At 42.1% G+C, this 13,295-nt stretch overlaps 1 protein-coding gene across 1 annotated transcript in view; it reads left to right on the forward strand.

Moving 5' to 3' along the window:
* Window positions 1-3,662: 3,662 nt before the first annotated feature.
* TES (testin LIM domain protein) overlaps window positions 3,663-13,295 on the forward strand; it is a 175,816-nt gene continuing 166,183 nt past the window's right edge. Inside the window, exon 1 of the mRNA XM_086919370.1 lies at window positions 3,663-3,884. Within this exon, the coding sequence (XP_086775496.1) occupies window positions 3,858-3,884 (27 nt within the window). The 5' untranslated portion in view covers window positions 3,663-3,857. The remainder of the gene's footprint in view (window positions 3,885-13,295) is intronic.

Raw genomic sequence — 13,295 nt, forward strand, 5'->3', positions numbered from 1 at the left:
CTAGCCCTTGCCAAAATCCCCTGCATCCACAGAGCCAGAACGGGGGACAGATCCTTTCCCACCATCGTAGCCAAGACCTGGAACAAACTCCCCCTCAGCATCAGACGAAGCCCCACACTGCAAGCCTTTAGAAAAGACCTCAAGACCTGGCTCTTCGGATGACCTCCCCCATTCCTCCCCCCTCCCTCCGCCCCCCCAGCGCCTTGAGACACGTATGGGTGAGTAGTGCACTCTATAAATCCCTGATTGATTGATTGATCAAGTGGGCACACTTGGGGTTTCACTAGGGGTACCAAAAAGTAGACTATGACATGAATACATCATACTGTGCATCAGTCTACACAGAGCTGTTGAGTATCACATATGGGCAGAATCACACAATGATTCAATCTGCCCCACCTACAGAATTAAAGCAGGGTAGTCTGTAAGATTGACCATACTGGCATAAAAAGAAGAGGTATATGAATAACGCAGGCAGTGCACCAACTCAAAAGGTCAGCAGAGAATCACACTTATTGTTCATTCCGAAGGCAGGAATCTTTTGTTACCTCATTTGGTTAATGCAATCACTGCAGCGATTTGGTGTGTAACTAGAAAGAAGCAGAATTGAGTCCTGCTTGGTGCAATGCGAAATAGTGAATTCTGTATCATAGGGATAAGAGGTCACAGCCTGCGACTGAAAGCACTGTGAATATGCACACGGTTTTACAAATGCATTGCACACAATATGAGATAGGCTGCTGCAAAATTGTAGACATTTGGTGTTCAATAAAAAGCAAGTGTTAGCCTTCTGTTTCGGGGGTTTTGCAGCAGTTTGAAAATATATTTAGAACTCCTCATTGCTCAAAAGGTTGTCATTTCTGATATTTATCACTTTCCATGCACTTCATTGCTTGGTTTTACTGGCGAGAAAGTGTCACTCTTAGTTTCACATATTTTGGCAGTTGAATGTCACTCATAAACGCACTGAAACCATAGAAATGTCACACCAGAGTGTGGCATAAATAAATTGGGTGTGCCCCCTGCTACTGATGAATAAAATGAGCAGCAGATATCCACTTCTGTGGTCAGAGGTGAGTCTTTGACTAATTCGAGTCAGGCGTCTGAATACACACACCTCATGTCTGAAATACCTCCCCACTTACCTGACACTCGTAGATTAGCTCCTCACATAGGGCCATGTGTATCAAGATACCCATTTGCGATTCCCAAATAGCGATTTTTAAGAAATTGCTATTTGAGAATCGCAAATAGGTATGTATGTACAAAATCGCATTTTTTTTGCGATTACTTAAAATTCCTTAATTGCGATTAGCAAATTGCGAATCACAATTAAGGAATACTTTCCCATTCATTCCTATGGGCCAAGAGCTCCTGCTCTTGAAGCTGCAGCCCCCACCCCTCACACCTCCAGCCCTTGATGAGCTGTTAAGAGGTGCTCGAAGGTGACTGAGAGGGGGGGGGGGCTGCAGCTTCAGGAGCAGGGGGCATCTATTCAGATGCAAACAGCCCTGCATGCGTCATGGCTCTGCAATTTGTGTGAGACATTCCCTTTCTGCGCAGGGCCCCAAACATCCTACAACCGGTCTGGATTACACAGAGGCAGCACGTGGTTCTCTTCACAGCACAGAGCTTAATTACGGTCACTAAATTGTAAACAAACCTCGATTCTTCAAACATGAAGTCTTTAATATAATAAAATTAAGAAATGGCACAATCGCACCCACACTAACAAAGTATGGAGGACAATCAGTTAAATTAGTTCTCTTGGAGTATCTCCTTTAAGTACTGTACATCACAGTGGGGGGGGGGTGACAAAAGTAACACTTTGGAAAGAGAGACTGACTTCTCATTGTCTTGTCCAGGAGGGGGTGAGGAGACCTACCCCACCCTGGAAGAGACCAAGATGATACTAGAATACCGCATGCCCACCCTGGTGGATCCTGGTCCCCCTCCTGCCTACCCTCCCCCAGTGATGGCTCCTGTCCCTCGCCCTCCACCTGTGGTGGATCCTGTCTCCGCCCTGGGTGGCTTCTGTCCCAGTCCAGGAATGGCTCCTGCAGCTCAAAAAGGCTCAGCTCAAAATTAATATGAAAAGGTGGGCGAGTGAGTAAGTGAAGGGAAGGGTGGATGGCTGGATGAATTAGTAAAAGGGTGAATGGATGAATGAAAGATTGAATAGATGGATAATAAAAGAGGATGGGTGGATTGATGAGTGAGTGGTGGAAGGATGGAAGGGAGAAAGGGTAAATAGCTGGATGTATGGGTGAAGGGTAGCTGGATGGGTAAAAGGGTGGATGGATGAGTGAAAGGATGGATGAGTAAAAAGGTGGATGAGTGAGTGGGTGGGTGAATGGATGAGAGAAAAGATGGATGGATTGATGAATTGATAAGTGCAAGGGTGAATGGATGGATGGATGAGTGAGTGAAAGGGATGGTAGATGGACTAAAGGATGAATAGATGAGTGAAGGAGTGAAAGGATAAATGGATGAGAGAAAGAATGGATGAGTGATAGGGTCAATGGATGGATTCATGAGTGGATGAGTAGATGGATGGGTGGGTGGATGGATGGAAGGAAGGATGGCTAAGTGAAAGGGTCGATGGAGAAAGGGAGGATGGATGGATGACTGAAAGGGTGGATGGAAGGGAGGATGAGTGACTGAGTGGATGGATGAGTAAGTGAAAGGATGGCTGGATGGGTGAAAGGGTAAATGGGTGGATGGATGAGTGAATGGATGATGGGTAGAAGAGTGGATGAAGGAGTGTAGAGATGGATAGGGTGAAAGGGTGGATGGATGGAAAATGGATGGATGAGTGTAAGGGTGGATGGAGGGATGGATGAGTGAATGGATGGATGGGTAGAAGAGTGGATGTATGAGTGTACAGATGGCTAGGGTGAAAGGGTGGATGGACGGATAAAGGTTGGATGTAGGGATGGATGAGTGAAAGGATAGATGGAAGGATACATGATGGATAGGTTTGCAAATGGTTGAATATGTTTGGATATGGCTGGGCTTACTTATATACTATTGTGCGACCTCTGATGTGTCTGTAAAACTTATCCAATCGTCCTGAAGTTTTGTCCTGAATTTTGACCTCCTGTCCTGAATTTGTGTCCTGAATTTTGACCCTTTGTCCTGAATTTTTACACTCACCGTCCTGAATTTGCACCAATGCCAGTTGGTCACCCTACACATAAGCCATCTGGAAACTTGGCTGCTTTGTAAAAAGCAAAACGTTCAATGCGTGCACTATTTCAGTGTATGCATGCTTCGGTCCAAAAGCTGCAGATACCTAAATCGTGATCTAATCCAAACCGCCTCTCAGACCACCTAAAATAAGACGAAAAAGACCTAACATTAAATGTATGAAAGGTAATACGTACTTTAAGTCCTCACTTTTTTAAAGGAGGATTAGAGATATTTTGAATGAAGGTATAGGCAATTTGTAAACCCTCTTTCCAGATGTCCACTCTGATAATGGATAGCCCTGGATGCCAGGATTTTATCCAGAGAGGTGCTGAGCGTACCCAGAGGCTGAAAAGTCTCATATCCAGTTAATGCAGCACTGCAGGCGTTTCCTCAGCGGAGTGCTCTGAAGCCACACCCCCGTGGGCTGGTGCCCGGCCCGACCATTGGCTGCTTTCGATCCTTTGTTTCCTGTGTACAGCTGCAGGCCGTCGGAAGTTTCCAAGACTCTGACTCTGTGATAGGGCGTGCAGCGGCGGAGCTTAACACTTCCGCTTCAAACAGGAGCAAGAGCTGCTGCGTGTCTCATTGCTTCTGAGGCTTGGAGGCGCACCCTGGTCGCGAGCTCACTTTAAAGGAGAAAAACTCCCTTCGAACTTGCAAACAACATGGACATAGAAAACAAAATGAAAAAGGTAAGCGTGCACTTTGAAGTGAACAAATACTAAGTTCTGTTTACCTCTTTTTGCCCAAATCCACTTGCCCAGACAACGCCCTTATGCATGACCAGGTGTTCACACTGGAACCACAACATTGCAGAGGTATTAACATATATGTGTACCCTAAGTGAGAGGAATCCAATTGTTTCCTCTTTTAAATCGATTACGATAACCTTTTAAATGGGGAATGGATAATTGTCTAGAGTGGAGCTGTTGAAGGGATATTAGAAGGGAGCTATCCTAACCCAGGATGTATACTTTTATCAAAACGAACTTATTTTTGTAAACTACAGGTCCAGATTCTCTCTTTCATGTATTAAAAGTCAATTTTGCACACTGCTAGATCATAGAAAACTGTGAAACTTGGCAACCACGTTGTTAGTTATCCGATGTGAAATTTCAGTGAGTTGGACCAAAAGATATTTTAATTGAAAATATTCGCATGTGATATGTTATTTATGCTTAAACCTAAGTAGAGAAAACCTACTTGTAGTGAGCACTGTTCCTACGGGAAAATGTCTATTTCCCAACAAATTACAAGAAAATACTAATGAAATTATACACAAAACAAGTGTTGTGGAATAATAAGTTCTATTTAATAATTTTCAGGCATAGAACTTTTATCCAACATATATAAATATATACATTGCACCTATTTTACACCAGTTATACATATAGATCAACACATTATACATGAAGGTATAAATAAGTACATGGCAAAATCACTATCAATGTATTTCTAGAAAGTAGGAAAACAATGTCCGTATATTTTCATGTATCAATACACGTTGATTTTCTGGAGTGGCGATGCCCAATGCATTTCGGGACCTAGAGGTACCCTTCTTCGGGGGCAGAATCCTAGAAAATCAGGTTAACGTGTTACTCTTGGAATGCCAGGACCAAAGATGCGTGCCAGTGAAACACCTCGTAACTACAAATGCTGCGGAAAAAAGAGTGCGACCATGGGTGGGGTCCTGATATCGGGCTACTGTCGATGAAACTCCGAAGGGATAAGACGAATAATAGATACTAGACTGGGTACCGCTCATAAGCGTGATGCTGGAATTTAATACTTCGAGACAACATTAGTGGAGAACGCGTTGCTAATCAGGTGCCTGGGCCGTGGAGGTACGTCAATGAAACAACACGCAACAGACTGTGCTTAAGGACACAAAGTCTGAGGCTGTGAGAGGGGTCCTGGTATCAGGCTAATGTCGATAGAGCTCCAATGATTTAAAGAGAATACAGGATAATGGTGAAAGCGTGCCGCTCCGTATCTCATTGACGAGGTGATCCAATCATCAATGTCTTGCTACAAAATCTACTTCCATTCACTTTTTGTGTGAGCCAACACAATTTAGTAGTGACGCACCCTTGGTTTAGAGCAGTATAGCATTTATTAGTAGTGACGCACCCTTGGTTTAGAGCAGTATAGCATTTTGATAATTTGACTAGCTTATTGAGTGCACCTCTTATCTTTCTTTCATTTATGCATAAACCCTCACATAAGTTTGATTGGCAGTTATTCTGCCTTCCATATTGTAAGATTTACTTACTATGAGTGAGCTATTAGGCTTATGAGGACTTACCATCTACCTATAATTGTGATCTAATATTAATGTACTTCTTTGAAGTATGTGTATAGATTTCTGAGTGTAAAGATGTTTCTTGGCGTGTCATTATAAAATGTGGGATCTCTCTGTCTATGCTCAGAATTGTTAGCAAATCTATAAGCTATCTACATAAGAGTTGGCTCTTCCCCACATAACTACCATACTCAAACATAAATATACAGCATATCCCTGTGTATATAAACATTTATTTGGACTATACATGTTTATTCCTTTGTATAAATGTGTATAATAATTATGTTTTAAATATATAGATATGTGTTAGTTCTGATTAACAAATGTACTTTTTTTTCCTGGCTATATCATTCTGTGTTTAACGTGTATATAGGTCACTGCATAAATAAGTATATTGTTATCATAATTATTTATCTGTAAAATTGCTTCACTATTGAATTACAAAAAAATAATCTATATATTTATTACTTTTCTTCTGATTCATCATATCCAATGCACTACCCTATTTCTCATCGTATACCATTCTCAACATATCCTCTCCCTCAACTCTCTGACTAATCTCAAACCTTATTCTACAACTCTCTCCAATGCACTACACTATTCCTCAAGTTATACCTCTAGCAATATATCCTCTACCTCCACCCTCTCATTCATCCCAAACCCCTTACCACTACTATGATCCCCCAAATAACCCTCTCTAGACTCTTGCTAGGTTCATTGATATTATTGAACCTCTCACAATTTGCAAGCCCATTGGGAATGCCAGCCCTCCCAGCGATGGTGGCCTGCTGGGCTCTGCAGGCCACCATGTCTCGGACTGCTTTTAAATAAAGCAGTTTTTAAAAAGAAAATGCAGCCTGTTTACCATGCATTTAAAAAAAAAATGAAACGTTTTCTTTTCATTTTCTAAGGGCAGGCACTGCCTGCCCTTAAAAAATAGTTTTGCATGCATTTGCAAATGCATTACCATCTACTTGAATTAGGTGGTAATTGTGACTGTTTTGCGACCGCAAACATTTGTACATGGTTTTGAGACTCGCTATTTGGAAGGGCATGCCCCTTCCAAATAGCAAGTTGCAAAACCTATTTAAAGAGTTGCAAACAAATTGTGACTCGCGAAATAGGCTATGTACATGGCCCAATAGGTTTTTGCATGCGCAAACGGGTATAGCATCTCTCATACCATTGTAGGATGTCAGAGCACTTTACATCACACACATATAGAGACATTGAATCATACATGTAAATCAGTGTGTATATAAAATGTTTAAATAGTGCTTGGTCTGGAAAAGCACAAACTCAAGATTCAGAACATAACACAGTGGCTAGCATTGACTTTAACATTAAAAATGTATTTCCTCCCAAATATATCTTTTTAGCAGCATCATGATAATTAATAACTGGGACAAAATATAAGTTACTAACTGGTACCATGCAGTTTGCAAGCAGCTCTTTGATAACAGTTTATAGGTCCCTCTGCTTGATTACGATTGTCACTTATGAAGTGCACAGTAACAAAAGAATCTCTGTGACAAAAGCAGTAACCACGAACCTATGCACATAAAATACTGCTTTTTAAGATGCATTTTACACGTTCTTTGCAGTAGGCACATTAACACTCTGTACTACATTAGTTAAATCAAAGCTGCAACTGAACAAAACTCTGCTCACTCTTCAGCAGGTACATTAATCACTGGCATTCTCTTGACACTTTTATTGTTGCTGGAAAGCTGCTAATTATACAAGAAAGTTTCTGTGCTTTTAAAACTGTTGCCTATGGACCCCCTGGGAATGTGTAACGGACCCCTGGGGTTCCGCGGACTACAGCTTGGGAAACACTGCTTTATGGGTTCCGGAGTAGAGTGCTACTTGACGAAAAAACGTTTTGACGCCTCATCAGGGGTAGTAAGCTCTATATAAATACAAATACAATTACTTTACTATTGAATTATCCCAAAACATGATATATATATACATTTTATATATATTTCTATTTCTTATGGCAACTAGGCTCTATTGGAGATTGACATGCACAGTTCATCACCAGTCATTCTAATTTGACACCTCCTGCAAAGTTGGACTTTCCGCCACCCATGTGATTATAGTGTTGCGGTCTGTTTATTCAGCCGATAAGCTACGGGTGATGATACAGTTCTGGAGATTAAACTGAGTGTAAGATACTCCGTTTTACTTGAGAGTGGCTTTATCTTTGAGAACTTGCTAATCCATGCGATCTGCTTACTGTATTTTAAACATATTGTATTTCCACACTTACTGCCACACTGCTCTCGAAGGACTCCATTGATAGTCACCGGCTATGCCTGACACTCGGTCTTTACATAGTCTGTTTACCCTGTCAATACATACTGTAGTAAATTGTGATGACACTATATTGGCTTACAGCACATCAGCCTCTTACCAACTGTCACCACACATTGCAAAATGCCGAGTCACTATGACTATCATAGTAAAAATACTGCCACTGCCACTTGTGTATATATATGCCTCACTTACCATTAGCGCGCTATATGAACAAGCCTGCATGTCTGGCGGCCGAAACGCATCATTTGGACACCTGATGTTTGAATAAACAAACACTCTATTTGAACTTTGCCCACAGAGTCTGTTTCCTGGTGTTGCACCGTTCCTGTGGATGGTTGTACCTTTGGGTTCCTGTTGTGAATATGCTTGAAAGTCCTAGTGTACAACTTAAATGTACATATGTTACCATCCTTATATACCTTCCATATACTTATGTATATTTATATTTATTACTTTTCTTCTAAATTTCAGCATCTCCAGTGCACTACCCTATATCTCACCCAATACCGCTCTCAATATATTCTCTACCTTCATTCTCAGACTCATCCCAAACCTCATTCTACTACTCTCTCCAATACGCTACCCTATTTCTCACCCTAAACCCCTCTCGATTTGTTCTTTGCTTCCTGCTGCAAGTTACTGCACAACTATCTTCTCTGTAATTTTTACTGGAGGGCCTAGCTACTATGCTAAAGGTTTTCTGGACGACATGGAAAATCTTTTAAAACTTTGTCATAAACGATGGATTGTCCAGTTAAGGATAGGAAGAGAGCAGCACAATACAAGTGTGTTGGATGATTTTGTAGCTTTATGCTCATCCTTTCAAGCCTTTGTGACAGTGTCCAATTAGAAGTCACGTAGCATATGCAGCAATTGCTTATTCCATTTAAATATACAAATCTTCAAGTTGCATGATTTCCATATCACATCACTTGTTCTCATGATTTTTACATTGCATGGAAACAAACTTTGCTGTCGGATCTCATTAGGGTTCAATGACTCTTAACTTCTCCTAGATTTGAAACTTAGATGAGAGCTTCATCCCATGGGAGGACATACATCTGGTGTTGTCTCCTACCAGGGATGCAGTCTAACAATTGGTCCCAGGAGTTGAGTGGCAGAAACTAATATCAACACTTAAGCCTCAATTCTGGGGTCAATCTGTTCAGCCAGTACCGGTCCAAGTGACAGTTTGTTTGGTCAGGCTTGGTTCAGTCTGCTTGGATAGTAGGCTGGCTTTTTTTGATTAGTCAGCTAAGGCTTTAACGAAGCCCACACTATCCCAATGCCAAGTTTCCTCAGCAGGATGAATCTAAGATAAGCAAACGTAAAGTCTCTATGAGAGGAAGGAGAGTTTTTTAAAGATGAAAAAAGACAAGCCAGCTAGTTTATCTTTATCATAAACACTCACAAAGTGCCTTGAGATTTTGTTTGTCCATATTCCTTTTGTGTTAAAGATTGCAATATCTACACTTTCTCATAGTGGCTTGCAAAAATAACTTCTCCATCTTCCAAATATTTGCTGTTCGTGTTTCACACCTTTTTGGAGGTAATCTAAATGCTTCTGAATTGGTAAATGTTAGACCTGGCACCATTGGCATGGGTCTCCCTTCCATTTTTTGCTGTTGCCTCCTGTGTTTTTGCTGGTATAGAGGTTTTGGGCACTTTGCCATGCTATTCAGTGCCAAAGTGTGAGTGCTCCCTATTGTAAATTGTTGTAATGGATTAGCGACACAATGATTGGCTTATTTGATTTATTTGTCAGACCCTAGTACAGTGCACCATGTGTGCACAGGGTCTGTAAATCAAATGCTGCTGGAGGGCTTGCAGCACAGTTTGTGCCACATACAGAAGCAGCTTATAAAATATAGCTCAGGCCGGCCATTGCAGAGCCTGTGTGCAGTCTGGGACTGCCATGTCGACTTGGCAAATGCACCCACTTGCCAGTCCCTAAATATTCCCTTTTCTACATATTAGTCACCGCTAAGGTAGGCCCAAGTGCAGGGTGCATTGATATGTAAAAGGTAGGCCATGCCCTGATGTGTGTGGCATGTCCTGATAGTGAATTACAGACAATTTCGTGTTTCACTATTGCATCGCTACCTTTTCTCATAGGCCAGAATGGGCAGTTTGATTATAACCTCTTATAAACCTAACTGACCCAGGGAACAAGGTGGAAATTCGAGTTTAGTATGCCTGAACTCAGAATCTTCAAATACATCTTTTAGTGAGGTTGATTTTTACATTCTGTGTTTAAAAATGCTACTTTTAGAAAGTAGGTATTTTCTTGCCTAACCATCTAGCATGTCTCAACTAGGTTTGTGTATTCCATGTCTGGTTTGTGAGTGACAGGGGGCTTTATAGGGCCTTGGCTCCAGCAGTCTGATGGGACAGGGCAGGGCTGAATAGGACCTGCATTGAATAAAGAGTAGGGTGCAGAGATTTCTTTTCACTGACCTGAGCCCTCATAGAATAGAGAGTAGGGGGAGGAGATTTCCTTTCAGCTACCTGGGCCAGGTCTTCTCTCAAACAATGCGGTCTCCACCTCCTGCCAGGATGCTGCACCAGGGAGGGCAGAACTGGTTTTGGCTGGGCACAGACACTCCCTGCCTTCAGAGGACAAAGGATTTTGCAGTATAAATATTGGGGCCCAGAACTTTAGATCACTTCTGGGAATCAAGACAAACCCTTTGCCAAGGAGAATAACCAGAGAAGCTGAAGGAGGATTACTGCCCCTGTGCTGTTGCTGTTTGGGGTTGGCCTGCAGTGGTTAATTTATTGCCAAGGAAAGGAGAAAAGGAACTTTGTGTGAACTTTTACTAATTTGAGGAAGATCTCCAAGGGCTTGAATTTGAGCTTGCCTCCTGTTCTGAAGTCTTCTGGACACAAAGACTTCACCATCAGCTCCCCCTGAATTTCCTTGCTGGGAATTCTACCTGCAGTGAGGTGCCTGCTATTGTTTTGGGCCCTCTGAAGACTGCGTGTCGCTGGGAGCTGGAAGCGCGACGCAGCGAGGAAGAAGCGTGTCGCCGCTGCAGAGGTTGCCGTCGCATCACCGGAGAAGTGTGTCCCAGGGCCTGTCGTGGCTCAAGAGTCCACCGAGTTCGCTGCACGGCCATCGGACGTGCATGCATCGCATCCACGTTGTCGCATCACATCAAAGATGCCATTTTGTCGCATCTCACCAGATCGTCGCATCGAGGCACCATCTTGTCACATCGTAACCGGAACGCATAAAGAAACCTACGCATCACATCCTCTCCGGTAAGAAACTGACGCATCACCTCCGCTGTGCTGCAGTAAGGAACGGATGCATCACCTTCCCTGCGATCCTTTTATTCGATTTGCGTGACTCATCAAAGGTACTTTGAGAGTTAAGTGTTGTTTTTACCATCTACATTGAACTAAGCTATTTCTACCATTTTAAAGACTTAAAGGATTTTTTTGTTAAGTCTAGCAAAGATTACTTATTTTTCTAAACTGGTGTGGTGTCCATTTGTAGTGTTTTCACTGTATAACTGTATGCTTTGTGCAAATGCTTCCCACCCTGCCTCTGAGATAAGCCTGTCTGTTTGTGCTAAGCTACCAAGGGGGTGAGCAGGGGTTATTTAGGAGTGTATTCATCTTTCCCTGACTAGAAGCACGGGCCCCTACTTGGTCACGGGTACCTACCTCTGCCAACTAGAGACCCCCCATTTCTAAAAGTAAAGTAAGACAGTGAGCAGTGCAAACTGTTGGAAGCTTGAACTACTCCTATCCCACAAGCAATGTGGCAATCCATATGCCCCACATTAAGAGCAGCCCTATTACACCATGATTTTAAACACTCGCCCAGATTTATTTATCGCTCCCTCTGTTCTCAAAATATATCTTATGTCATACAGTGCACTTAGTTTAAATGTATACCACATTCAGCTGTGCAGTTTTGGTTAAAGCCAACCAATGTCTCAGCTGGGTGAATTGCACCATCATGTCTATGTACATCGTGTAACATTAAATGCTCATGAACGTGTTTTAGAGTGTTACAGAGAATCCTGCTCAGTGCCTGATGAAGTAAATTCCAGATGAGCAAAAGTGCCAAAGGTGGAGTGTCCTTGCCTTCAGCTGTTGAAAGCGGTGTGTACTTTGAACAAACAGTCTAGCAGACTGTGATTACACCAAATTCACCATCACTAATACAGTATGTAGTCATATGATTAGCAACTCATTTCTTTAGTTGTGCCTGCCCAAAAAGTGATCACTTAAATAAAGCAAAAGAAAGTCACACAAAATGTACTAACCCCTCATTCAAAGAACTGTACTCTGACATGGACAGTTGCACAATCTAGATCACTGTAAAAGCATATTTAATTTACCCACCCATCAATAAACAAACACCCAACAATGTAGTTGGTGATAAACAGCACCTTCAGATAACATGCTCTTAACACAGGTATTGTTCAGAACAAATCACACATAAAGCAACAACATAAACAACTGAATGTTACAAGGAAGATTATAAACCAAAGGGGCACACACCCACTAAAATGAGGCACCTTCGCACCACACTCCATGCTCTGGGTGGCATTGATCTGAGATCCCACACCTTTGGACACCATACAAGTGGTACATTTGCTTCAAAATTAACACACACCCCAATCTCATACACATGTGAATCTGTCCTATATACATACTCGTGCAAGACCTCAGCTTGTTAAGGACGGCTCACAAGAAAGCAAGGGTTTTGCAATGGATCACATTGCAATACTACACTTATCTGAGAGATTTAAAATTAGCAAGGACTCCGTCGTGGATCTCCCACTAATCTCTACTCGCATTACACCGAAGAAGGAAACCCCTCAAACCATTAATTCTATGCTTTTGGAGAAGCAATGCATCATTATTAAATGCCACTGGGAATACAATCAGCATCTCATAACCATCCATCTGTAAAATTAAATGACATGTTGCCATCACGTTGCAGATCCCAAGTCCTTCTTCCTACGCATGGATCGAAGATGACAAGTTCAGAGGGAATTTTCTGGATTTTCCTCTTTGCCTATGGTACATTGATTGCCCACATATCAAGAACCGTCAACCGCTGTCAAGAACCACAGTCCACTGTTCCATTGCTTTAACCACAAATGATTCAGACGCTCCAGGATCCAGTTAGTATGGGATACTAATCTGTACTTTAACTTTACAACGTACCGAAAGTCTTCCTGTGTTCGAGCAATAATGCAACCATGCTGAACACCAGTTGCATCTCAGAAGGGATGCACAGACTTCTATTCTGCAATGTTATCCTTCTGATTTAGCTTTCACAGGTCCTTATTACAAAACTTTAACCACTCATGTCTTCTTTGTAGCCCTCATAGGCCACAGGGGCTATCTGTGCAGACATGACTTCTGACACCGAGATACAAAAGGACACACTTCAGACATGATGCTCTATTAAATAGGCATTATTTTGCTCAAATAACTATTGAGATGCCTGTCC

The sequence above is a fragment of the Lissotriton vulgaris genome, chromosome 1_1 (assembly GCF_964263255.1).
Source record: "Lissotriton vulgaris chromosome 1_1, aLisVul1.2, whole genome shotgun sequence".
Taxonomy (NCBI): Eukaryota; Metazoa; Chordata; class Amphibia; order Caudata; family Salamandridae; genus Lissotriton; species Lissotriton vulgaris.